Source organism: Serinus canaria, chromosome 2 (assembly GCF_022539315.1).
Source record: "Serinus canaria isolate serCan28SL12 chromosome 2, serCan2020, whole genome shotgun sequence".
Classification (NCBI taxonomy): Eukaryota; Metazoa; Chordata; class Aves; order Passeriformes; family Fringillidae; genus Serinus; species Serinus canaria.
Genome location: NC_066315.1, coordinates 150,712,098 through 150,738,564, shown reverse-complemented (window position 1 = coordinate 150,738,564; position 26,467 = coordinate 150,712,098). Strand labels below are relative to the sequence as shown.

The 26,467-nt window shown below is 52.2% G+C and overlaps 5 protein-coding genes and 1 pseudogene across 6 annotated transcripts in view; 3 read left to right on the top strand and 3 right to left on the bottom strand.

Annotated features, from left to right (window-relative positions):
* Positions 1-7,102: 7,102 nt before the first annotated feature.
* LOC115484591 (feather keratin B-4-like) lies at positions 7,103-8,393 on the bottom strand. The gene is made up of 2 exons (XM_030232689.2): positions 8,103-8,393; positions 7,103-7,920 (listed from the first exon to the last, which is right to left on the bottom strand). The coding sequence occupies exons 1-2, from the start codon at positions 8,225-8,227 to the stop codon at positions 7,566-7,568; spliced, it is 480 nt and encodes a 159-aa protein (XP_030088549.2). The 5' UTR covers positions 8,228-8,393; the 3' UTR covers positions 7,103-7,565.
* A 2,368-nt stretch (positions 8,394-10,761) lies between these two features.
* The window catches only part of LOC103813820 (feather keratin B-4-like), a 21,678-nt gene continuing 5,972 nt past the window's right edge, over positions 10,762-26,467 (bottom strand). Inside the window, exons 1-2 of one of the 2 annotated variants that reach the window (XM_018915284.3) lie at positions 11,453-11,493; positions 10,762-11,283 (exon numbers count right to left, since the gene is read on the bottom strand). In XM_018915284.3, coding sequence (XP_018770829.1) covers positions 10,931-11,263 — 333 coding nt within the window. In that variant the 5' untranslated portion in view covers positions 11,264-11,283; positions 11,453-11,493 and the 3' untranslated portion in view covers positions 10,762-10,930. Of the gene's footprint in view, positions 11,284-11,452; positions 11,494-26,467 lie in introns of those variants that run through there. The other variant, XM_050970618.1, reaches the window with a different exon arrangement.
* Positions 13,401-14,460, top strand: LOC127059200 (feather keratin 1-like). Its single transcript, XM_050970614.1, has 2 exons — positions 13,401-13,449; positions 13,633-14,460. Exon 2 carries the CDS (start codon positions 13,652-13,654, stop codon positions 13,988-13,990), a length of 339 nt encoding a protein of 112 aa, XP_050826571.1. The 5' UTR covers positions 13,401-13,449; positions 13,633-13,651; the 3' UTR covers positions 13,991-14,460.
* Positions 16,414-26,467, bottom strand: part of LOC103814745 (feather beta keratin-like) — a 12,603-nt gene continuing 2,549 nt past the window's right edge. The window contains exon 2 of the mRNA XM_050970617.1: positions 16,414-17,242. Coding sequence (XP_050826574.1) covers positions 16,887-17,222 — 336 coding nt within the window. The 5' untranslated portion in view covers positions 17,223-17,242 and the 3' untranslated portion in view covers positions 16,414-16,886. The remainder of the gene's footprint in view (positions 17,243-26,467) is intronic.
* LOC127059208 (feather keratin B-4-like) lies at positions 19,283-20,422 on the top strand (annotated as a pseudogene).
* Positions 19,392-26,467, top strand: part of LOC103816651 (feather beta keratin-like) — a 47,533-nt gene continuing 40,457 nt past the window's right edge. The window contains exon 1 of the mRNA XM_050970612.1: positions 19,392-19,408. The gene's annotated coding sequence lies outside the window, so the exon portion shown is untranslated. The remainder of the gene's footprint in view (positions 19,409-26,467) is intronic.

The following is a 26,467-nucleotide window of genomic DNA, read 5'->3' as shown; positions in this document are numbered from 1 at the left end:
CCGTCACCAGCGACAACGGCGGCGCGGCCAATGGGGGCTGAGCTGGGGGGCGGGGCCAGGACGGGGACACGCCCCTTTCTTGCGAAAAAGCCACGCCCTTATTCAAATGAGGGGGCGGGGAGAGTTGCCCCGCGGGGGATGATGGGAGGGGTAGGAGGATGGGGGGATTTGGGGGATGCGCGTGCGTTCTGGGAAATACGGTAACCACGGAGATGCCGCGGGTATTGTGCGCATGCGCACTTGGAATTACGGTAGTTTTTTGATGCGCACTTGGAGTTACGGGTGTTGCGTCGTGATGCGCATTAGGAATTACGGTAGTTGCGTTCTGGTGCACGCCTGGAATTACCGTAGTTGCGTTCTGATGCGCATTAGGAAATACGGTAGTTTTGTTGGATTCGCACTCCGAATTACCGTAGCCGTGAAGCGCATGCGCAGTTTTGACTATGGTGTGCTGCTTTTCGGGAAGTACGGTAATTGTGCGCATGCGCGTTCGAACCAACGTAGTTTGGTAGTCTATATGGTGGAAATTACGGTAGCTGTGGTGCGCATGCGCGCTGGGAGCTTCAGCAGAGCGCGACACACTTAGAAATACGGTAGTGATGGCGCGCATGCGCGTTTGGAAGAGGTAGTCATGACGCGCGTGCGCATTGGGAAATACGGCACCTTTGGAATTACGGTACTTTTGGAATTACGGCACTTGAGACGAGATGCGCGTTTGCAATTACGGTAGCCGTGCTTAGATGAGCATTTGGAATTACGGCAGTTGTGGTGCGCATTTGGAAGCGCGGCGGTTCTGGTGCGCATTTGTAATTACGGTATCGTGGTGCGGCGCTTTTGCATGTACGGCGGTTGAGGCGCGCATGCGCATTTGTAAATACGGTACTTGCGTGATCCTCATTTGGAACTGCGATGTTTCGTGTGCGCATGCGCTCTTGGACACACGCTAATTGTACCGTATACATTGGACATTACGGTACTTACGATGCGCATGCGCAGATCGAGGTACGGTAACTGCGATGCGCATGCAGAATTATTTTAGTTGTGATGCGCGTGCGCATCTGGAATTACGGTAACCGCGTGACGCGCATCTAGAATACGTTCCTTTCAGTGCGCATGCGCACGATGAAATTACGGTAACCGCTGACGCGCATCTAGACTACGTTCCTTTCAGTGCGCATGCGCACGGTGAAATTACGGTAGTGCGACGCGCACATATTAAAAAAAAATTTAAAAAATAAAGAAAAATCCGGTATTTGTTTTGCACATGCGCATTTGAAATCACGGCGGCTGAACTGCGCATGCGGCATGGAAATTACGGTATCGGCGCCACGCGCAACTGGAAAAATTACGGTACCCGCGGCGCGCACGCACATTTGTAAATACGGTAATCCCGTATTTCCCGAGGCGCACCAAGTTTTGAGTGGGGGGAGGAACACGCGTGGGAGCTGCCGCGGGCGCTCAGTGCGTGTTGTGCGCGCACCTCCGCCAGACTCACGCGTGGGGAACCCCCCGCACCCCGGGACCTTCAGCCCTCGGTGGCACCGTGTGACCCCTGAGCCCCCCGGGGTCTGTGACACTCCTGCCACCCCCCGTGTCCCCCAGCATCCCCAAATACCCCGCTGTACCCTGTAGGACATGTGCACACCCTGCCCCTCCTCACTGTCCCCCCGTGTCCCCACCCCCCCTGTGCCCCCCCTTCACACCCACGTTCCCATTCCCTCCCTGGTGCCTTTGGGATGGGGATGGACACCCCAAACTGGGAGGCTCCAACCCCTCCGTGTCCCCCAGCATCCCCAAATACCCCGCTGTACCCTGTGGGACATGTGCACACCCTGCCCCCGCCACTGTCCCCCCGTGTCCCCACCCCCCCGTGCCCCCCCTTCACACCCACGTTCCCATTCCCTCCCTGGTGCCTTTGGGATGGGGATGGACACCCCAAACTGGGAGGCTCCAACCCCTCAGCGCTGCCCACTCTGTTCACCCTGAGGGTCCCCCCTGAAATTTGTCCACCCCAAATTTTCCCTCCATCCCACCGCTGCTGCTCCATCAGACATTCCCTCACCGGGATGTCCATCAGCACACCCCAAAACCCCAAACACCCCTAGGAAGAAGCCCAAAATATATTTTTTGGGGAGGACAAAGGACAGCTGGCAGTGGTGACAGCTGAGTTGAGGACACCACGAGACCTTGGGAGCAGCTTTCGCCCCGTGGCCAAAACTCGGGGAATTCAATTTCCCAGGAGGGGACAAGTTGGGTCACGGTGAGAAACCAACCACAAAACCCTTTTATTCCCTTTCCAGCCCCAGCACAATCCCTGACTTGCAATTTTTCCAGGAATTTGGCCGGCTGTCTCAGCAGGATCGGCGGCTCCGCCGTGCCCGGGGTGCTGCTCACATGTTCTCTCTTCTCCACGGCTGCGAGAGCTCCCTCACGTCCAGCCGAGGTTTTTTTTGGGAGCAGGAGGACCCAAAACCCGCCAGGTTTTCTCCTCTGAGCTCCTCTGGGACGTGCGTGGAGGGGGATGGCAGCTGGGAAAGGGTGAGTCAGTCAAATTTTGGGTTTTTTCCTCCTGCTCCTGTTGCTCTTTCGGTTTAGTTTTGGAAACGTTTTGTTTTGGGCTGGTTGGTTTTATGATTTTGGGTTTTTTTTTTTTTTTTCTATTTAACCTGATTTTTACAGAATAAAAGAGCAGCTCTGTCCTTTTCTCTGAGCATCCTGATCCGAGAAAATCCGTTCCATCACCAGCTCGTGGAATGGTTTGGGTTGGAAGGGAATTTCATCGAGTTCCACCCCTCTGCCACTGCCAGGGACAGCTCCCACCACCCCAGGGTGCTCCAAGCCCCCGGACACTTCCAGAGGAAAATCAGGATGTGATTTTCTCTGAGGGGTGGGATGTGGCACTTGGGGACGTGGTCGAGGTCCCTTCCAACCCAAAACCATTCCAAGGTTCCATTCCTAGGCACGGCCTCTCTTTGTTCTGCCTGGAGCTTTTCAGGGAAGCTCCAAGCGAATTTCTCTGACTTTTAAACCTCGATTAAAAACCAGATGCCAACAACTCGAGCCCGTGAATTCCCGCTGTCTCCATCACCATGGAAACGTGAGGCTGTTGTCTTTTCATAATTTTAAGTTATATAAAGGCTTGGAACAACTCTGAACACCCCCCAACGACTGAACAAGAGGAATAGTGGAAAAATTAAACCCACTTTTCCACCAAGAAAACGATGGAAATGGATGATCTTGAAGGTGTCTCCCAGCCTGAACCATTCCATGAATAAAATCCAATCCCATTTATCCCACTGCGTCTCCACAGCCCAAATCTTGGAGTGCTGATGTTTTAATCCCATATTTTAACACGCTGCTGCCTCTCCGTTCCCCCTGGCCTGATGCAATTCCAACCTTAGGGAATGGAGCTGGAGAAAAAGACTCCTCCAGGATTGGAGAGCATTTCTTTGGGATGATTTTTTTTCCCATGTCGGTGATTTTGCTTTCCTGGCTCTCCTGATGTTCACACAAGCCTGGAAAGTTTCTAAATTCATATAAAATCTTCATTTCTGTTTGTTTGGCTTCTCCAAAAGGTGTCCTTGTCCAGCTGGGAAATTGGGAAGTGTTGTTGTTGTCGTCCCACCAGGAATTTCAGCCAGCGGTCACAAAGTCCTCTTGAGTAACAGCGGATTTTGGGAGTGGAAAATGCAATTTCAGTCCTCGAGAGCCTGTACCTGAGTCCTCTCCTGGTTCTTGAGCAATCCTGCCAGGGAATAACAAAACCTGGGAGAAGAGGAAGGCTCGGAGCGTCCTGGTGTGCACGGGCCAAAGGAGGCCCTGGAAGAAACCCCAAAAATTCCCTTTAAAGGCTCGCCCTGTTGAGGTGAACAGGTTGGGCTCCTAAATCCTCATGGAATGGTTTGGGTTGGGAAGGACCCTGAAATCCAGCTGGTTCCATCCCCTGCTGATCCCAATCCCTTTGTCCGGGCAGCTTTTCTCCAGGAAGGTGAATTCCAAGGCCGTGGGGTTTGGTTTGGGCAGAGCCATGGCTCCAGAGGCTTTTCCAGGGTGGAGGGACTTGGGCTCCCTTCCCGGGGTCAGGTACAGCCCCCCAGGAATAACGGGATGCTGGCAGTGGGATCCTGGAAGGAAGGGATGTGGCCGATGGATTTGCTTCCTTTGTTTCCCCGTGGAAAGTTTGATTTGGCTGAAATCTTTGGGAAAGGGCGTGGAGGGACAGGACAAGGGGAATGGCTTCCCACTGACAGAGGGAATTTGGGATATTGGGAGTGAATTCCTCCCTGTGAGGGTGGTGAGGTGCTGGAGTGGAATTCCCAGAGAAGCTGTGGATTCCTGGAAGTGTCCAAGGCCAGGCTGGACAGGGCTTGGAGCAATTTGGGATGGTGGAAATTGTCCCTGCCCATGGCAGAATGTTGGAATTAAAGATCCTGAAGGTCCCTTCCCACTCAAACCCTTCCACAATTCCCTGAGCTGGGTTCTCTGGATTGCCCCAGGCTTTCCATCAGGGTGGGGACAGGGAGGGCAGGAGGTGACAACACCCAAAACTGGTGGTCCAAGGACCCTGTGGATGGTGAATTGTGACACGGAATTGGTGCAGAACCGAGGGGTCGGTGGCACCCAGCAGATTTACTTTGGGAAATTTCAGAGTTTGTTCTTTTTATCAGCATTTTTGGCAGCATTTTGCCTTTGGATCATTGTCCTTCCCCCTTTCTCATAATTTACGTTTTGTGGGTTTTTTTGCCATTTCTCCCCTCTTTTTGTTAAAATGTATTCCTTTCCCTTTCTCCCTCTATTTTTGTGGGCTCATTTCTCAATCTTAATAATTCCTTTAGGAGGAGTTTTCTAACCAGGTGTTTTCTATTTTTTTGGCAGCCTTTCTGCCCCAGAAGGCCTTTGCCTGGTGGTTTGGTTTTGGCATTTTTTCTGATTTATTCTTTATGGGTTTACTTAAAACAGGAGGTTTTGGGGTTTTTTTTACCTTTCTGGGGTTATTTTTTTCTTCCCCATCTGCTTGAGGGGGGTCTGTTGATGGATTAATCAGTTGCAGCTGGTTTTGAGGGTTTATTATTATTATTAAAAAGTGGAAAATCAGGGATTCCACAGGACATGGAAAAAGTGAACAGCCCTTTTACCTCCTCACCATAGTGTCGTGAAATTAATTGTTCAGGTTGATTAAACTCTCACTGTGAAAGGCACCAACAAAAGCTGGTTTAATATAAATTACATTTTATAAAATAATATAATTTTATATAAAATAATAATATAATTTTTTTATTATATTTTGTCAAAAATAGGGTTTGATGGGAAAGTCCACTCTACTAATTAAATCATATCCTAAAATGATTGTGGTTGGGAAAGACCTCCAAGGTCGTCAGCATGGATGAGACATAAAAGGGAATGTCCAATTGGAATTAATTTAGGATTATTTATGTGGATAATGAAAAAGCTTAGTGGGATTTTATTGGGGGTTATCACTGGCTTATCGTTGTCTTATCACTGGCTTATCGTTCTTATCAACGAAGTGGCTCATTAGGATTGGCCACCTTTACAAGAGGGACTGAGCCTCAGATGGCAAAACTGGTTCTGTATTTCTATTTATTGTGAGGAATTGGAGTCTTGGAACCAGCTCCCAAAGGGGCGTAGAACCGTGGAATTGTGGAGGTTGGAAAAGCCCTCTGGGACTGAGTCCAGCTCTTCGTTCCCCAGCAGTGCCAAAGCCACTCCCAGACACGTCCCCAAGTGCCACCCCCACATGGATGTGGGATGGGATGGGAACCCTTTCCAGGAAGGAATTCTTCCTAACATCCCCCTGAATCTCCCCTGGCACCGCTTGGCACCGTTTCTTCTTGTCCCTTGTCCCCAGCCCTCACCTGGCTCCACCCTCCTTCCAGAAGGTTCCCCCGAGCCTCCTTTCGTCCAGGCTGAGCCCCTACTGTTTGTGGGGTCTCGTGGTAATTCCCTCTACTCATCCACAATTTTCCCAGTCTCTGGTCACTAATCACCAAACTTTCAAAGAAAATATTTCCAACACCACGGGAAATTGTTTTCAAACCAACCCAGCCCGGCCTCGAACGCTTCCAGGGATGGAAGTGAGGCACGGGATGGTTTTTGTGGCCATTCCTTGGCCTTGCCTTTGGTGCAGGACACAGGAGATGCCAATGAGGGAATTTTTCCCTGTGGAAAAGAGACCAGAGCCTGTTTGGTTGGCTCCTTACAGGTTTTGGAATGGGTATTGGAATATCCCAGGATTTTATAACTCCAAAAGCCCATTCTTCATTCACATAACTCATTTTTATACAGTTTTACAGACTCCAACTGCTCAGTAATTTCTTGCCAATTACTTTATTGGTTATTAACAAGTTGTTATTCTGTATTGACTGGTCATTCAAACCCCCAGTGTGTAACTGCAGGAAAAGTTGTTTGTGAGATGTGGCCTCCATTTTTCTATCTAATGGTGTAAAAACAGTTTATACAGCTGGCTGGTTGTTCTTTTCACCCAGGAATAGATTGTTTTGTTAATGAACTGCTCACACCAGTGTTGCTTCCACATGGGGAATTGCAAAGTGTCAGCTTGGCAAGGCCAGACACTGATTTTAGGAGAGCAGGCTTGATTTTATGAGGCCTTTCTTTATAATTTTTCTTATAATTATTTTTTATAACTCTTTCTTTTTCATCTTTTTTTTTTTTTTTTGTAATTTTTCTGCTGTACTGCAACAAACGGGGACACTGAAGTCAGTGCTGAACTCTTGGAAAGGAATAACACATTTTTCCCACTTCTTTTCTCTCCTCCTCCTTTCCCCGCTGCCTCCAGAATTCCTTTCTGTTTATCCTCATGGATCATGAGTGGTGTTTGGGAAGGAGGTTGGTCAACAAGGAAGGAAAAATTGCACCAGCACTTGCTTGGGCTGAAATATTTCCCTGAATAAGTTTTGGCACCTTGGAGGGTCGTCTCTGCTGGGATGAGTGGCTTGGCCAGAGTGGAAAGAGGGTGAACACCAAACCTGAGGCCCGCTGGAGCTGAGGGACAATTGACACCTGGATTCAGCTGTGAGAGGTTGGAACATTCTTAGAGAAGAAAGAAAAAAGAGTCATCTGAGGCTATGATGCAGGAAAACTTTATTGAGGCAAAAAAAATAAGTAAAAAGCAGGAGAAGTAAATAGAATGGAGCTGGTCTGAGGTGGAACAGGACAAACATCAGCACAGATCCTTTGACTGCAGCAGGTCTGGCCAGAGCATCAGGGATTTCCTGCCCCACAGTGGGAGCAGCCCAGCAGAGCTGCCCGAGGGTCTCTGGCTTGGGAGAAGGGATTTGCCCGAAGGGACTGGACAGAGCCAAAGGGTCCATGCAGAGCAGGGAGCAGGAGAAGAGGAGGAGGCAGATGGGCCATGTTTGGGGACAACCGGGGCTGGCCCCTTGGCTGCTGCCTTGCTTGGGGCCCTGAGAGCAGGAGCTGGAAGTGCTGAGCCCATTTGAGAGCCTTTGTCCCAGAGATGAGTCCTCAATGCCTGAGATCAGTTCCAGGGAGTGGGTGGTTGGTGTCAGAGGTGGTGCTGAGAGCCCTTAGCAGTTGTAGCCATAGCCCCTTCTGCCATAGCAGCCCAGGCCTCCCAGCCCATAGCCAAATCCACGGCCATAGCCAAAGCCACCAAAGCCACCAAAGCCACCAGAGATGGGCTGTCCCTGCACACTGAGCTCAGTGCCCACAGCAGCCGAGGAGGTGGATCCGACAGCGGTGTTCTGAGGGAAGGAGGTCATGATGGGTCCTGGCAGGGTGACCTGCACAGGGGAAGGCTGGATAACAACTCGGGAATCCTGGCATTGCAGGGCACAGGGCTCGTTGCAGCTGTTGGCCAGCGGGGTGGGTCCGCAGGGTTGGCAGATGCTGTTGCAGGCCATGGGTGTGGTGTGGAGGGTCCTGGAAGAGAGAGGGGTGAGGCAGGGCAGGGGTGTGAGGGGCAGTGGGGCAGGAGGGTGAGGGAGTGTGGAGGCTGTTGTGGGTCTGTGGGGAGGCATGAGGGCTGCTGAGGCTGCGGCAGAGTGTGCTGGAAGAGAGGGGCCAGGGATGCAGGACAGGAGGGTCAGGGGTTTGAGTCTCACCTGGTTGTCAGCAGGATCAGGAGGAGAAGGCTTGAGGAGAAGTGTGTGAGGGAGAAAGGCTCTGTGCTGGCTTTTATGCTGGTTCTTGAGGGGTGGGACAGCCTTGTCCCATGGCCTTGGGGCATTTTTTAGTCAGCAGCTCTTTCGTTCCTGGTGAATCATGAGGTGGGGAATGTTTTCCCTGCCACAGTTGTGCAGTTTCGTGTCCAGCTCTTGTTGCTGTGTCCATCTGACCTTGGCAGGAACATTATTAATTTGGTATTTGGGTGGATGTGATTGTTCAGTGTGTTTCAGTGAGGGCTTAATAAACAACCAGAGCCCTGAAGATTTGCAATGTCATCAGTGAGGTCGCTTTGTGGCACTGATGTGCTGTGGTTTGTGGGTGCCTTGTGAAGGCTGGGTCTCTGTTTTGTGCTGCTGATGTCCATCAGTCATTGTGTTGCACCCAGGAATGCTGAGGGAGCTGCTGATGTCCCGGAGAGGTCACTCTGGAACAGCTTGGCAAGGTCCAGGTGCCTGGAAGTTCTTTGTGATGGATGAAAGAGATCTCATGGCCTTGGGTCTTGAGCGGGATCAAGAGAGGATCTAGAAAACGAGAACAAAGTCGGGCTGAACTTGTTCCAGTGTTTGGTTCCATTTGTATTTCTCAAATTTACATGACGGCATTCTCTGTCATTTAAAGTGCATTCCTTGACCTGGTTTAGAAATCCAGCAAACAAACAACAAACCAGTGCCTGATCCCTTTTTGCCTGGGCTGTGACCTCAATTCTCCCATTCCGCATTCATCCACAGGGTTTTGTAACTTTTGTTCTCGAAATGTTAACATTGTGTCCCTCTGAGCAAAACCTAATAATTACTAACGGGCAGTCAGTGTGCTCCTCTTCCCTCCCCTCTCATGGTTCCGACGTGTCCTTGTAAATTCTGTGATTCCACGTCCCTCTCTTGAGGCCATCTCCATCTGACCTCGGTGGCACCTTGTAATTCTTTTCATTGCAAATTATAGCGACCAAATTCTGCTGTTGATGGTTCGTGTCTGGGCAGGCTGAAGACGTGACCAGAACTTTGGAAAGCTGTGGTGTCATCATTTAGGTCATCCCGTGGCCCTGGTGTGCTGTGGCTTGTGGGTGTGTTGTAAAAAATTGTCCCCAGTTTCTCTCAGCTTTGTCAGGCTGGGCTGAGCTTCGCAGCTGTTCCAAGTATCTGGTGCTGCCCCTTCCATCACATTCCTTCATTCTTTGCATTTCCCCAGTCTGGCAAACTCTGACATTAAAATTTGTCTTTCATGTTGGTCGTGCTCTTCTATGGGCCCATCTTGATTTTACAGTTTTGATATCCAGAGCATTTTAGGTCCCAGCTTGGGCTGAGGTGTGAGGTCACTCCTCTGGGCAGTATCTGGTGGCCAGAATGAGGATTTGGAGGTTGCCCAGGGTTGTTGGAGGTGAGCATTGCATGATCCTCAACAACCAGGCAAGTCTGAGTTGTGTCAGTGGCCTGAGAAGGCTCTGAAGGGCTGGGCCCAGAGGCTTGTGGTCAGTGTCCCAAATCCAGATGGCAGAAAGTCCCCAGGATCCAGGAGTTGGATCCTTTTGGCCAACACTGAAAACCTGAGTGGTCCTGGACATCTGCTGGAGCTCAGCAAGGGCAGGTGCCAAGCCCTGATTCTTGGTGAGGGGAGTTATCCTGGATGGGATAAAATGTCTGAGTCTCAGTTGGAACAATTGTTTTCTTCTCCAAAAACACCTTGGTGGTTGTGGTGGAGGAGAAACGGAGCTGGAGGTGTCCCTGTACCATTGTGGGAGCAGGGACCTCAAGTGTCCGGGATCTGGAATGCTGTTATGACCAAGCAGGGAGAGGTGAATTTTGCTCTCTGTTTAGCACTGGTGGGGTCACATGTGAGGGGTTGTGGGCAGTCCTGGCCACCCCAGTGTGAAAATGAAGTCGATTGAGTGAATCAAGAGCATTTCAGGGCCAGCAATGCTCTAAAGTATGATCTTTCCTAGAGGAGAGGCTGTGAGCTGGGACTGCCAGCCTTCAGCAAATCTCTGGTGGCAGAGGATGAAGACGAGGGAGTCCTGCTGTTCCCAGGAGGACAAGAGGGCAACAGCACAAGGAAAAACAGATGGAATTCTGTGGGAAAAGAAAGCAAGGATTTTTCAGTGTGAGGTTGTTCACAGAGGGCAGGAGGAGGTGGAGACTGCTGGGAAATCCAAACGGGAACTGTCCATGGTGCTGGGAAACTCTGCTCTTGCTCGTCCTGCTTGAGCTGCAGGAAATTAAACACTTGCACTCCAGAGCTCCTGACCAAGTGGAAGATTTTATGAGTGTCTGTTCAGAGGGCTTGAGGGTCCTGCTGGGAAGAGAGTTTGTGTGCTGGCAGAGAGAGACTTTGAGCAGGAGAGCATTATTGTGTCAAAGCCTTTGGTATAGGAGGTGTTTGGATGGTAAAATATTTTGTAAGGTTCTCCCCCTTCTCTGCTTCCTGTGCAGGACTTGTTTGTTACTGGTGGTGGTGGCTCTGTTAAATATGGCTGACATATTTCCTAGAGAAAACTCTCGTGCCCCTTTTCCTTTCAATAAAATCCTGCTGAGCCCTGGCACTGTGCTGGGTGAGGATGTGAGAGCACAGGAGATCAAAAAGGAAGAGGAGGCTTATCAGGCTTTGATGCAGAAAAACTTTATTGCGGCAAAAGAACAAAGAGACAGGAAAATGAAATGGAAGGGATCCAGAGTGAGCTGCAAGCAGGACAAACATCAGCTGAGATGCTTTGCTTGCAGGAGCTGTTGCCAGAGCCCAGAGTTGGTGGTGTCAGGGGTGGTGCTGAGAGCCCTTAGCAGATGGAGCCATAGCCCCTCCTGCCATAGCAGCCCAGGCCTCCCAGGCCATAGCCAAATCCACGGCCATAGCCAAGGCCAAAGCCACCAAATCCACCAGAGATGGGCTGTCCCTGCACACTGAGCTCAGTGCCCACGGCAGCCGAGGAGGTGGATCCAACGGCGGTGTTCTGGGGGAAGGAGCTCATGATGGGTCCTGGCAGGGTGACCAGCACAGGGGAAGGCTGGATAACAACGCGGGAATCCTGGCATTGCAGGGCACAGGGCTCGTTGCAGCTGTTGGCCAGCGGGGTGGGTCCGCAGGGTTGGCAGATGTTGTTGCAGGCCATGGGTGTGGTGTGGAGGGTGCCTGGAAGAGAGAGGGGGTGAGGCAGGGCAGTGATGCAGGAGGGTGAGGGAGTGTGGAGGCTGTTGTGGGGTTGTCGGGAGGTGTGAAGGCTGCTGAAGCTGGGGTTGAGCATGCTGGAAGAGAAGGGCCAGGGGTAAAAGAACAGGAGGATCAGGGGATTGAGGCTCACCTGGTTGTCGGCAGGAGCAGAAGGAGAACGCTTCAGGAGAAGTGTGTGAGGGAGAGAAATTCTGGGCTCGGCTTTTATGCTGGTTCTGGAGGGGCAGGACAGCCTTGTCCCATGGCCTTGGGGCATTTTGCAGGCAGCAGCTTTTGGCTGGCCCAGCCTGCTGAGTCAAGCAGTGGGGAATGTTTTCCTTCCTTGAGTTCTGCACTTTCATGCCTTTCCCTTGAGGCCGTTTCCATCTGACCTTGGTGGCACCTCCTAACTGCCCGAATTAGAGACCAGTGTGTGGCTGTTGACAGCGCGTGTCAGGGCACGTACAAGGTCCAGCCAAAGCTGAGGAGAACTCCGGTGTCATCCGAGGTCATTTTGTGGCATATTGAGAACATGTCCCATTTGCATTCCTGCATCCTTCCAGCTCGCTCAGCTTCTTTTCCATTTTAAAGGACATCCCAGACCTCAACACTCTGATTCCTGCCATTCAGATCCCTTTCAAGCCACCACACTGGACACCTGGACTTTCCTGGGTTGTTGAGGATCATGCAATCCTCACCTCCAAAAAGCCTGGACAACTTCTACACTCCCTTTCTGTCAATCAGACATCGCCCAGAGAAATGATCTCTCTCCTCCACACTCAGATCAATGAAAGACCAATTAAAAACCTGAATATCAGAACCTTCCATCACTATAATACTTCCAGACAAGAGGGACAGCAAGACACACTCAGAGCATGACTGATGGTAAAGGTGATGTCTCCAGTCAGGCTTTGACAGCTGGGGAAATTGTCTGGAGAGAGGGAATGGGGTGGAAAGTGCAACTCCAAGTACTTGGAACAGCTGCAAAGCCCACACCACTTTGTCAGTGCTGAGAGAGGCTGGGGAACTTTCCACAACACACCCACAGACAACAGCAAGCCAGGGCTGCGGGGTGGCCTCACTTCTCCAAAGCTTTGGTCACGGCTTCATCCTGCAAAAACAACACCAAAATTTCCTCTCCAAAAGGCACACCTAAAGGCTGCTGCCAAGGTGAGATGGACATGGCCTCAAGAGAAGGACCTGGAATCTGAGAATTCCACAAAGACACGTCCAAATAATGGCAGAGAAGGAAAGAGGAGGTTGTTGACCATCCCGCAGTAATTTATGGTTATTTGCTAAGAGGAACATAACACCAGGACTCAGAGGATATAAGTTGTGAAACGTTATGGCTTGAATGCGGAATAAATGAATTGACGTCACAGACCAGCCTGGGAACAAAGGGATGGGCCCCATTTCTTCTTTATTTCTGAAATTTCTGACAGAGGTCAGGAATACATTTTAAATGACAGATTAGGTCATTGTTTTAATTTAGGAAATCCAAATGGACCATAACACTGTAACAAGTTCATCCTGAATAGCCTCACGTTTCCCAGATCCTCTCCCCTGACTCCACTCAGGACACAAGGCCAGGAGCTCTCTTTCATCCATCAGGTAAAATTCACAGGTACCAGAAACTTCCATGATTTTGCACAGTGACCTCCCCAGCAGCTCCTCAGAAGCTGTCTCAGCAGTCCGGGGTATAACACAATGATGGACATCCAGCAGAACAAAACAAAGTCCCAGCCATCATACGGCACTAAAAAAACAACAGCACATGAGTTACACTACAAAATGACTGCTGACATTGCAAATCTCCAGGCCTCTGGTTGTTTATTCAGCCCTCCTTGACAAATACTGAACAATCAAATCGTCCCAAATACCAACTCCTGACAGAAAGATGCCTCCAAGGTCAGATGGACATGGCCTCAAGAGAAGGACAAGGAATTGCAGGATTGCATCAAGGAAATCACTCCCCATCTCATGACTCACCAGGTGGTGCCAGCCAAAAGCTGCTGACTAAAAAATGCCCCAAGGCCATGGGACAAGGCTGTCCCGCCCCTCCGGGACCAGCATAAAAGCCAAGCCCGGAGTCTTTCTCACTCACACACTTCTACTGAAGCATTCTCCTCCTGCTCCTGCAACAACCAGGTGAGCCTCAATCCCCTGACCCTCCTGTCCTGCATCCCTGGCCCCTCTCTTCCAGCATGCTCAGCCCCAGCCTCAGCAGCCCTCACGCCTCCCCACAGATCCACAACAGCCTCCACAATCCCTCACCCTGCTGCCCCACTGCCCCTCACACGCCTGCCCTGTCTCACCCCCTCTCTCTTCCAGGACCCTCCACACCACACCCATGGCCTGCAACAGCCTCTGCCGTCCCTGCGGACCCACCCCGCTGGCCAACAGCTGCAACGAGCCCTGTGCCCTGCAATGCCAGGATTCCCGCGTTGTTATCCAGCCTTCTCCTGTGCTGGTCACCCTGCCAGGACCCATCATGACCTCCTTCCCTCAGAACACCGCTGTCGGATCCACCTCCTCGGCTGCCGTGGGCACTGAGCTCAGTGTGCAGGGACAGCCCATCTCTGGTGGCTTTGGTGGCTTTGGCTCTGGCCTTGGTTATGGCCGTGGATTTGGCTATGGCCTTGGAGGCCTGGACTGCTATGGCAGAAGGGGCTATGGCTCCATCTGCTAAGATTCCAACCTCAGCACCACCCCTGGCACCAACCACCCACTCCCTGGAACTCATCTCAGGCATTGAGGACTCATCTCTGGGACAAGATTTTCAAGCGGGCTCAGAACTTCCAGCTCCTGTTCTCAGGGCACCAAGCAAGGCAGCAGCCAAGGGGCCAGCCTGGGCTGTCCCCAAACATGGCCCATCTGCCTCCTCCTCTTCTCCTGCTCCCTGCTCTGCATCGCCCCTTCGACTCTGTCCAGCCCCCTCTGGGCAAACCCCTTCTCCCAAGCCAGAGACCATCGGGCCCCTCTGCTGGGCTGCTGCCATGGCAGGGCCTGAAAGTCTTGATGCTCTGGCCAGACCTTGCCAAAGAAAAGGACCTTGGCTGATGTTCGCCCTACTTGCACCTCAGACCATCTCCCTTTCACTGGCTGCTCCTGAGTTTTCACTCTGCTACCTCAATAAAGATTTCTTGCATCACTACCTCAGATGACTCCTTCTTTCTTCTCCCAAGCTTCTTCCAGTCACACTCAGCACCAAGCCAGGATAGTAGAGGCCCCTGGTGTGGTTGAAATAGTGCACCAAGATCACTCTTAGGTCTTATTTCTGCAGTTCCACTACTCACTGACTCACTTTGCTCTTCCAGGGCATTATCACACAAACCCTTCAGCTACTGAAACACAAACCTGGAGACCCCAATGCAGGTCCAGCCTTGCCTCTGGCACAAACCCCTTGTGGGTGTTGTGGGCAATTTCCCTGGACACCAATTGCTCCTGCCCATCATTGTCTTCCAGGGCAATCTCCAGCTCTGGCTGAGCAGGTCCATGTCTTCCTTGTTTCCAGGTCCCAGTGCTGAACTCCCATCTCCAATCTCACCAGAGTGGAGCAGAGGAGCAGGATCACCCCCTCAACTTCCAACCACACTGTGGGCATGAGCCCAGGACACAGTGGGGTTTCTGTTTTGTGCTTACACATGGCTGGGCATGTCCAATACTTCATCCACCAGCACCCCAAGTGCTCCTCCTTGTCCTCAATCCCCTCATCTCCCAGCCTTTATTTGGCAGGTTTGAGATTGCTCCAATCCAGGTGCAGCAGATTCTGCCTCTGATCTGCTCTAGGGATATTGGAGACCTGTGTAACTCTCTTGGTAAGTTGGTACAAGGTAGACAAGACTGAGGAGAGGGATATACAGAGCAAGGCCTCAAGGATGATCCATGGCTGAAGGTTTGGGACAGCCATTGGCCATGACATTGGGGCATTTTTCAGGCTGGCTGTCTCTGTCCTGGCACAGCCTGGTGAGTCACGCTGCTGGGAACACTTTGCTTCCCATGGCTCTGCAATTCCATGTCCCTCTCCCAAGGCTGTGCCCATCTGACCTTGGCAGTAGCTTTGATGAGTTGGTATTCACCCCAAAACTGGTGGATGAGGGAAGAGGTGACAGTAAGCTGCACCTGGACTTGTGCAAGTCCTTTGTTGCTGTGCCAGGCAACATCCTTGTCTCTCAGCTGGAGAGATGTGGATGTGGGTTGGAACATTTGGCAGATAAGGAATGGTTGGGATGCTCTCCCTCAAAGATTTGTAATCAATGGCTCCACGTCCCTGTGTGGAGAACAGGGATGAGTGGTGACCCACAGAGACTCATGTTGGGATTGTTATAATTTTGCACCTTTGTCAGAAATCGGAATACTGGCATTTAGCGGGATGACCTGCAAAAGCAGGGAGCACTCCTAGCTGAGTAGTGGGGTTGGTTGTCTGGAGGGAAGGAATGGCATTCACAGGGGCTGGAACAGGTTGGGGATGTGGGATATTATCGATCTCATGAAGCTGAAGAAGGCCAAGTGGAAGGTCCTGCATCTGGTTTGGAGCAATGCCAAACATGGCTGTAGACTGGACGATGAGTGGATTGAGGGCAGCTCAGAGGAGAAAGCCTTGGGGTGTTGGTGCATGTAGAACTGGACCTGCCCCACCACGTGTATGAGCTGACCAGAAACTCCTCATGCCCTGGGCTCATGTCCACAGCATGGTCAGAATGTGAGGGGGGGAATTCTGCCCCTCTGCTCTTGTTGGGGTAGAATGGAAATTGTGTTCAACTCTGGGACCTGAAAAGATGGGAGACAAGAAGCAGCTTGAGCAGATCTGTAAATGGGGCTGGAAGATGGTGAGGGCCTGAAGCTACTGATGTCCAGTCAAAAGGAACACAGCAGGCATTAGGGGCTTGTTCCAGAATCAAGGATCGAGCTGCATTTGTGTGTCCAGGCTGTGATTAAGCAAGTGAAGTTCTTCTCTGTGTCAGTGTGTCCCAGTGGGTAGTGGAACTGCAGAACCAATTCCAGGAGTGGTGTTGGTGCAATTTGCACCCTCCAGAAATGGAGTGTGGAGGCGCAGATTTGTGCCAAGTGTGGTTGGCATGCCTTTATCCAAAGGAAGTTGGAGGAGACATCTCAGGTTGCAAGGCAAGAGAATTTTATTGAGGCAACAGAAGAGTGAGAAGTCATGAGCAGGCAGTAGAAGGGAGCTGGTGTGAGGGACAAGCAGGGTGACCATCAGCCAAGGTCTTTTGAGTGCAGTCGGTTTGGCCAGAGCGGCAAGGCCGTCCTGGTTCACAGAAGAAGCAGCCGGATGGTGAAGGTTCCCAATGGTCTCCAACATGGTAGAAAGGATTTGAAGGAAAGGAGACTGGATAGAGCTGAAAGGGTGAGGGAGAGGAACAGGAGGCAGATGGGCCATGTTTGCCGGCAGCCCAGGCTGACTCCCTTGGCTGCTGCCTTGCCCTGAGAGCAGAGGAGGCCTTAAGGCATCAATGGAAATGGAATTTTCTGTTTGCGAGCCCTGGCCCAGATGTATGTGTGTCCTCAATGCCTGAGATGAGTTCCAGGGAGTGGGTGGTTGGTGTCAGGGATGGTGCTGAGGGCCCTTAGCAGATGGAGCCGCCCCTTCTGCCATAGCAGCCCAGGCCTCCCAGCCCATAGCCAAATCCACGGCCATAGCCAAGGCCATAGCCAAAGCCACCAAAGCCACCAGAGATGGGCTGTCCCTGCACACTGAGCTCAGTGCCCACAGCAGCGGAGGAGGTGGATCCAACGGCGGTGTTCTGGGGGAAGGAGGTCATGATGGGTCCTGGCAGGGTGACCAGCACAGGGGAAGGCTGGATAACAACTCGGGAATCCTGGCATTGCAGGGCACAGGGCTCGTTGCAGCTGTTGGCCAGCGGGGTGGGTCCACAGGGTTGGCAGATGTTGTTGCAGGCCATGGGTGTGGTGTGGAGGGTGCCTGGAAGAGAAGGGAGAGTGAGGCAGGTCAGTGACAGAGGATGGTGACTGTGTGTGGAAGCTTTTGTGGGTCTGTGGGGAGGTGTGAGGGCTGCTGAGGCTGGGGCTGAGCATGCTGGAAGAGAGGGGCCAGGGATGCAGGACAGGAGGGTCAGGGGATTGAGGCTCACCTGGTTGTTGCAGGAGCAGGAGGAGAATGCTTCAGTAGAAGTGTGTGAGTGAGAAAGACTCCGGGCTTGGCTTTTATGCTGGTCCCGGAGGGGCGGGACAGCCTTGTCCCATGGCCTTGGGGCATTTTTTAGTCAGCAGCTTTTGGCTGGCACCACCTGGTGAGTCATGAGATGGGGAGTGTTTTCCTTAATGCAATTCTGCAATTCCATGTCCTTCTCTTGAGGCCATGTCCATCTGACCTTGGAGGCAGCTTTCTGTCAGGAGTTGGTATTTGGGACAATTTGATTGTTCAGTGTTTGTCAAGGAGGGCTGAATAAACAACCAGAGGCCTGCAGATTTGCAATGTTATCGGTGCAGTCATTTTGTGGTGTAACTCATGTGCTGTGGTTTGTTGGTGCCCTGTGAAGACTGGGACTCTGTTCGGTGCTATGGATTTCCATCACTGTGTTCACCCAGGAATTCAGAGAGAGCTCCTGAGGAGCTGCTGGGGAGGTCACTGTTGAAAATCATGGAAGTTTCTGGTGCCTGTGAGTGTTACCTGATGGATGAAAGAGAGCTCCTGGCCTTGTGTCCTGAGTGGGGTCAGGGGAGAGGATCTGGGAAACGTGAGGCTATTCAGGATGAACTTGTTACAGTGTTATGGTCCATTTGGATTTCCTAAATTTCAACAACAAACTAATCTCTCATTAAAATGTATTCCTGACCTCTGTCAGAAATTTCAGAAATGAAGAAGAAATGGGGCCCATCCCTTTGTTCCCAGGCTGGTCTGTGACGTCAATTCATTTATTCCGCATTCAAGCCATAACGTTTCACAACTTATATCCTCTGAGTCTTGGTGTTATGTTCCTCTTAGCAAATAACCATAAATTACTGCGGGATGTTCAACAACCTCCTCTTTCCTTCTCTGCCATTATTTGGACGTGTCTTTGTGGAATTCTCAGATTCCAGGTCCTTCTCTTGAGGCCATGTCCATCTCACCTTGGCAGCAGCCTTTAGGTGTGCCTTTTGGAGAGGAAATCTTGGTGTTGTGGGTGCTGGATGAAGCCGTGACCAAAGCTTTGGAGAAGTGAGGCCACCCCGCAGCACTGGCTTGCTGTTGTCTGTGGGTGTGTTGTGGAAAGTTCCCCAGCCTCTCTCAGCACTGACAAAGTGGTGTGGGCTTTGCAGCTGTTCCAAGTACTTGGAGTTGCACTTTCCACCCCATTCCCTCTCTCCAGACAATTTCCCCAGCTGTCAAAGCCTGACTGGAGACATCACCTTTACCATCAGTCATGCTCTGAGTGTGTCTTGCTGTCCCTCTTGTCTGGAAGTTTTACAGAGATGGAAGGATTTGATATTCAGGTTTTTACTTGGTCTTTACTTGGTCTGAGTGTGGAGGAGAGAGATCATTTCTCTGGGCAATGTCTGATTGACAGAAAGGGAGTGTAGAAGTTGTCCAGGCTTTTTGGAGGTGAGGATTGCATGATCCTCAACAACCCAGGCAAGTCCATGTGTCCAGTGCGATGGCTTGAGAGGGATCTGAATGGCAGGAATCAGAGTGTTGAGGTCTGGGATGTCCTTTAAAATGGGAAGAAGCTGAGCGAGCTGGAAGGATGCAGGAATGCAAATGGGAAATGTTCTCAATATGCCCCAAAATGACCTCGGATGACATTCGAGTTCTCCTCAGCTTTGGCTGAACCTTGTACGTGCCCTGACACGCGCTGTCAACAGCCACACACTGGTCTCTAATTCGGGCAGTTAGGAGGTGCCACCAAGGTCAGATGGACACGGCCTCAAGGGAAGGACATGAAAGTGCAGAACTCAAGGAAGGAAAACATTCCCCACTGCTTGACTCAGCAGGCTGGGCCAGCCAAAAGCTGCTGCCTAAAAAATGCCCCAAGGCCATGGGACAAGGCTGTCCCGCCCCTCCAGAACCAGCATAAAAGCCAAGCCCAGAGCGGCTCTCCCTCACACACTTCTCCTGAAGCGTTCTCCTTGAGCTCCTGCTGACAACCAGGTAAGCCACAATCCCCTGACCTTCCTGCTCCAGCAAACCTGGCCCTTCTTTTCCAGCACGCTCATCCCCAGCTGCAGCAGCCTTCACAACTCCCCACAGCCCCACAACAGCCTCCACACTCCCTCACCCTCCTGCCTCACTGCCCTAAACACACCCACTCACCCCTGCCTCACTCCTCTCTCTTCCAGGCACCCTCCACACCACACCCATGGCCTGCAACAGCCTCTGCCGTCCCTGCGGACCCACCCCGCTGGCCAACAGCTGCAACGAGCCCTGTGCCCTGCAATGCCAGGATTCCCGCGTTGTTATCCAGCCTTCCCCTGTGCTGGTCACCCTGCCAGGACCCATCATGACCTCCTTCCCCCAGAACACCGCCGTCGGATCCACCTCCTCTGCTGCTGTGGGCACTGAGCTCAGTGTGCAGGGACAGCCCATCTCTGGTGGATTTGGTGGCTTTGGTGGCCTTGGCTATGGCCGTGGATTTGGCTATGGTCTGGGAGGCCTGGACTGCTATGGCAGAAGGGGCTATGGCTCCATCTGCTAAGATTCCAACCTCAGCACCACCCCTGGCACCAACCACCCACTCCCTGGAACTCATCTCAGGCATTGAGGACTCATCTCTGGGACAAGATTTTCAAGCGGGCTCAGAACTCCCAGCTCCTGTTCTCAGGGCACCAAGCAAGGCAGCTGCCAAGGGGCCAGCCTGGTCTGTCCCCAAACATGGCCCAGCTGTCTCTTGCTCTTCTCCTGCTCCCTGCTCTGCATCGCCCCTTCGACTCTGTCCAGCTCCCTCTGGGCAAACCCCTTCTCCCAAGCCAGAGACCATCGGGCCCCTCTGCTGGGCTGCTGCCATGGCAGGGCCTGAAAGTCTTGATGCACTGGCCAGACCTTGCCAAAGAAAGGGACCTTGGCTGATGTTCGCCCTACTTGCACCTCAGACCATCTCCCTTTCACTGGCTGCTCCTGAGTTTTCACTCTGCTACCTCAATAAAGATTTCTTGCATCACTACCTCAGATGACTCCTTCTTTCTTCTCCCAAGCTTCTTCCAGTCACACTCAGCACCAAGCCAGGATAGTAGAGGCCCCTGGAGTGTGTGAAAAAGTGCACCAAGATCACTCTTAGGTCTTATTTCTGCAGTTCCACTACTCACTGACTCACTTTGCTCTTCCAGAGCATTATCACACAAACCCTTCAGCTACTGAAACACAAACTTGGAGACCCCAATGCAGGTCCAGCCTTGTTTCTGGCACAAGCCCCTTGTGGGTGTTTTGTGCAATTTTTCTGGACTCCAGTTTCCCTGCCCATCATTGTCCTCCAGGGCAATCTCCAGCTCTGGCTGAGCAGGTCCATGTCTTCCTCATTTCCAGGTCCCAGAGCAGAACTCCCATCTCCAATTTCACCAGAGTGGAGCAGAGGAGCAGGATCACCCCCTCAACTTCCAACCACACTGTGGGCATGAGCCCAGGACACAGTGGGGTTTCTGTTTTGTGCTTTCACATGGCAGGGCATGTCCAATACTTCATCCACCAGCACCCCAGGTGCTACCCTGGGCTCAGTTTCCTCATCACCCAGCTTTAACCTGCATGTTTGTGATTACTCCATTCCAGGTGCAGCAGATTCTGCCTCTGATCTGCTCTAGGGATATTGGAGACCTGTGTAACTCTCTGGGTAAGTTGGTACAAGGTAGACAAGACTGAGGAGAGGGATATACAGAGCAAGGCCTCAAGGATGATCCATGGCTGAAGGTTTGGGACAGCCATTGGCCATGACATTGGGGCATTTTTCAGGCTGGCTGTCTCTGTCCTGGCACAGCCTGGTGAGTCGCACGGTTGGGAACACTTCGCTTCCCATGGCTCTGCAATTCCATGTCCCTCTCCCAAGGCCGTGTCCATCTGATCTTGGCAGTAGCTTTGATGAGTTTGTATTCACCCCAAAACTGGTGGATGAGGGAAGAGGTGGCAGTAAGCTGCACCTGGACTTGTGCAAGTCCTTTGTTGCTGTGCCAGGCAACATCCTTGTCTCTCAGCTGGACAGCTGTGTATGTTGTTTGGACCATTTGGTGAATAAGAAATGGTTGGGATGCTCTCCCTCAAAGAGTTGTGGTCAATGGCTCCGCGTCCCTGTGTGGAGAACAGGGATGAGTGGTGACCCACAGAGACTCATGTTGGGATTGTTATAATTTTGCACCTTTGTCAGAAATCGGAATACTGGCATTTAGCGGGATGACCTGCAAAAGCAGGGAGCACTCCTAGCTGAGTAGTGGGGTTGGTTGTCTGGAGGGAAGGAATGGCATTCACAGGGGCTGGAACAGGTTGGGGATGTGGGATATTGTCAATCTCACGAAGCTGAACAAGGCCAAGTAGAAGGTCCAGCATCTGGTTTGGAGCAATGCCAAACATGGCTGTAGACTGGACGATGAGTGGATTGAGGGCAGCTCAGAGGAGAAAGCCTTGGGGTGTTGGTGCATGTAGAACTGGACCTGCCCCACCACGTGTATGAGCTGACCAGAAACTCCTCATGCCCTGGGCTCATGTCCACAGCATGGTCAGAATGTGAGGGCGGGAATTCTGCCCCACTGCTCTGGTTGGGGTAGACTGGAAATTTGTGTTCAACTCTGGGACCTGAAAAGATGGGAGACAAGAAGCAGCTTGAGCAGATCTGTAAATGGGGCTGGAAGATGGTGAGGGCCTGAAGCTACTGATTTCCAGTCAAAAGGAACACAGCAGGCATTAGGGGCTTGTGCCAGAATCAAGGATCGAGCTGCATTTGTGTGTCCAGGCTGTGATTAAGCAAGTGAAGTTCTTCTCTGTGTCAGTGTGTCCCAGTGGGTAGTGGAACTGCAGAACCAATTCCAGGAGTGGTGTTGGTGCAATTTGCACCCTCCAGAAATGGAGTGTGGAGACACAGATTTGTGCCAAGTGTGGTTGGCATGCCTTTATCCAAAGGAAGTTGGAGGAGACATCTCAGGTTGCAAGGCAAGAGAATTTTATTGAGGCAACAGAAGAGTGAGAAGTCATGAGCAGGCAGTAGAAGGGAGCTGGTGTGAGGGTCAAGCAGGGTGACCATCAGCCAAAGTCCTTTGAGTGCAGTCGGTTTGGCCAGAGCAGCAAGGCCGTCCTGGTTCACAGAAGAAGCAGCCGGATGGTGAAGGTTCCCAATGGTCTCCAACATGGTAGAAAGGATTTGAAGGAAAGGAGACTGGATAGAGCTGAAAGGGTGAGGGAGAGGAACAGGAGGCAGATGGGCCATGTTTGCCGGCAGCCCAGGCTGACTCCCTTGGCTGCTGCCTTGCCCTGAGAGCAGAGGAGGCCTTAAGGCATCAATGGAAATGGAATTTTCTGTTTGCGAGCCTTGGCCCAGATGTATGTGTGTCCTCAATGCCTGAGATGAGTTCCAGGGAGTGGGTGGTTGGTGTCAGGAGTGGTGCTGAGGGCCCTTAGCAGATGGAGCCATAGCCCCTTCTGCCATAGCAGCCCAGACCTCCCAGCCCATAGCCAAATCCACGGCCATAGCCAAAGCCATAGCCAAAGCCACCAAAGCCACCAGAGATGGGCTGTCCCTGGGCATTGAGCTCAGTGCCCACAGCAGCAGAGGAGGTGGATCCAACGGCGGTGTTCTGGGAAGGAGGTCATGAGGGTCCTGGCAGGGTGACCAGCACAGGGGAAGGCTGGATAACAACTCGGGAATCCTGGCATTGCAGGGCACAGGGCTCGTTGCAGCTGTTGGCCAGCGTGGGTGGGTCCACAGGGACGGCAGAGGTTGTTGCAGGCCATGGGTGTGGTGTGGAGGGTGCCTGGAAGAGAAGGGAGAGTGAGGCAGGTCAGTGACAGAGGATGGTGACTGTGTGTGGAAGCTTTTGTGGGTCTGTGGGGAGGTGTGAGGGCTGCTGAGGCTGGGGCTGAGCATGCTGGAAGAGAGGGGCCAGGGCTCTAGGACAGGAGGGTCAGGGGATTGAGGCTCACCTGGTTGTTGCAGGAGCAGGAGGAGAATGCTTCAGGAGAAGTGTGTGAGTGAGAAGACTCCGGGCTTGGCTTTTATGCTGGTCCGGAGGGCGGACAGCCTTGTCCCCATGGCCTTGGGTGCATTTTTTAGTCAGCAGCTTTTGGCTGCACCACCTGGTGAGTCATGAGGTAGGGAGTGTTTTCCTTAATTGCAATTCTGCAATTCCATGTCCTTCTCTTGAGGCCATGTCCATCTGACTTGGGGCATCTTTCTGTCAGGAGTTGGTATTTGGGACAATTTGATTGTTCAGTGTTTGTCAGGAGGGCTGAATAAACACCATAGGCCTGCAGATTTGCAATGTTATCGGTGCGTCATTTTGTGGTGTAACTCATGTGCTGTGGTTTGTTGGTGCCCTGTGAAGACTGGGCTCTGTTCGGTGCTATGATTTCCATCACTGTGTTCACCCAGGATTCAGAAGAGCTCCTGAGGAGCTGCTGGGGAGGTCACTGTTGAAAATCATGGGAAGTTTCTGGTGCCTGTGAGTGTTACCTGATGGTGAAAGAGAGCTCCTGGCCTTGTGTCCTGAGTGGGTCAGGGGAGATCTGGAAACGTGAGGCTATTCAGGATGAACTTGTTACAGTGTTATGGTCCATTTGGATTTCCTAAATTTCAACACAAACTAATCTCTCATTAAAATGTATTCCTGACCTCTGTCAGAAATTTCAGAAATGAAGAAGAAATGGGGCCCATCCCTTTGTTCCCAGGCTGGTCCTGTGACGTCATTCATTATTCCGCATTCAAGCCATAACGTTTCACCACTTATATCCTCTGATTCTGTGTGTTATGTTCCTCTTAGCAATAACCATAATTACTGCGGGATGTCAACAACCTCCTCTTTCCTTCTCTGCCATTATTTGGACGTGTCTTTGTGGAATTCTCAGAATTCCGGTCCAGTCTTCTCTTGAGGCCATGTCCATCTCACCTTGGCAGCAGCCCTTTAGTGTGTCCTTTTGGAGAGGAAGCTTGGTGTTGTGGGTGCTGGGATGAACGTCCCGTGACCACAGCTTTGCAGAAGTGAGGCCACCCCGCATCCCTGCGGCTTGCGTGTTCGTCTGTGGGTAGTGTTGTGGAAAGTTCCCCACCCTCTCTCAGCACTGACAAAATTGGTGTGGGCTTTGCAGCTGTTCCAAGTACTTGGAGCTTGCTCGTTCCACCCCATTCCCGCTCTCCCAGACAATTCCCCCAGCTGTCAAAGCCCCTGACTTGGCAGACCGACCACCTTTACCCTCAGTGCATGCCTCTGGTGGTGTCTTGTCGGTCCCTCGTGTCTGGAAGTTTAAGACGAGCTGGAAGGTTTGATATTCAGGTTTTTACTTGGTGCTGTTTATCTTGGTCTGCAGTGTGCGAGGAGTGAGATCATTTGAGTCTCTGGGCAATGGTCGCGATTGACAGAAAGGGCGCTTGTAGAAGGTGTCCAGGCTTTTTGGTGGAGGTGAGGATTGCATGAATCCCACAACGCCAGCAACGTCCATGTGTCCAGTGCGATGGGCTTGAGAGGGATCTGAATGGCAGAATCAGAGTGTGAGGGTCTGGGATGTCCTTTAAATGGTCAGAAGCGGAGCGTCTGGAAGGAAATGCAGGAGCCATAGGACATGTTCTCAATATGCCCCAAGACTCGGTGACACCCGAGTTCTTCCTCAGCTTGGTGGACCTTGTACGGTGCCCTGACAAACGCGCTGTCAACAGCCACAAAGCCGACCACTGGTCTCTAAATTCGGGCAGTTAGGAGGTGCCACCAAGGTCAATGGACACGGCCTCAAGGGAAGGACATTAAAAAAGTGCCAGAAACTCAAGGAAAGGAAAAACATTTCCCCACTGGGCTTGACACCTTCAAGCAAGGCTGGGGCCAGCCCAAAAGAAAACAAGCCTGCTGGCCAAAAAAAAATTGCCCCCCAAGGGCCATGGGACCGGTTGTCCCCGCCCCTCCAGACCAGCAATAAAAGCCAGCACAGAGCGGCTCTCCTCCTCACTCACACACTCTTCTTCCTGAAGCGTTCTCCTTCTCCCTCCTGCCTCTCCTGCTGACAAACCCAGGTAAGCCACAATTCCCCGACCTTCCTGCCTCCAGCAAACCTGGCGCCTTCTTTTCCAAGCACGCTCATCCCCCCCATCTGCAGCGCCTTCAAAAGAAAAAAAGAAACAAAAAAAAGAATAAAAAGAGAAAGAAAAAGAAGGCATAACTTGAACTAAACACAACCCACTCACTCACCCTGCATCACCAACTCCTATCTCTTCAGGCCGACCCCCACAAATCCACACCACAAACACATGGGGCCTGCAAACAGCCTCTGTCTGCCGTCCCTGCGGAACCCCCCCGCTGGCCAACATCTGCAATATGAGCCCTGTGCCCTGCATTGCCAGGATTCCCCCCCGTTTGTTTAAATTCCAGCCTTCCCCTGTCTGGTCAACCCTGCCACAGGACCCCATCAGTGACCTCCGTTCCCCAGAACACCGCCGTCGATCCACCTCCTCTGCTGACTGTGGTGCACTGAGCGCCCAGTGTGGCAGGGACAGCCCCATCTCTGGTGGATTTGGGTGGCTTTGGTGGCCTTGGCCCTATGGCCGTGGAATTGTGGGTATGGTTCCTGGGAGGCCTGGACTGCTATGGCAGAAGGGTCTATGGCCTCATCTGCTAAGATTCCCACCTCAGCACCACCCCTGGCACCACCCACCCACTCCCTTAACTCATCTCAGGCACTGAGGACCTCATCTATCTCTGGGAACAAAGATTTTCAATCGGGCTCAGAACTTCCAGCTCCTGCTCTCAGGGGCACCCAGCAAGGCAGTTTGCCAATGGGGCCATCTGGCGGTCCCAGACAGGCCCCATCTCTGTCCTCTTGCTCTTTCTCCTGCCCTCCCTGCTCTGACATCGCCCCTTCGAACTCTGTCCAGCCTCCCTCTGGGCAAACCCTTCTCCCAAGCCAGAGACCATCGGCCCCTCTGCTGGGCCTGCTGCCATGGCGCGGGGCCGGAACGTCTTGATGCTCTCTGGCCAGACCTTGCCCAAAGAAAGGGACCTTGGGGGCCTTGCTGGTTTGCCCTACTTGTGCCTCAGA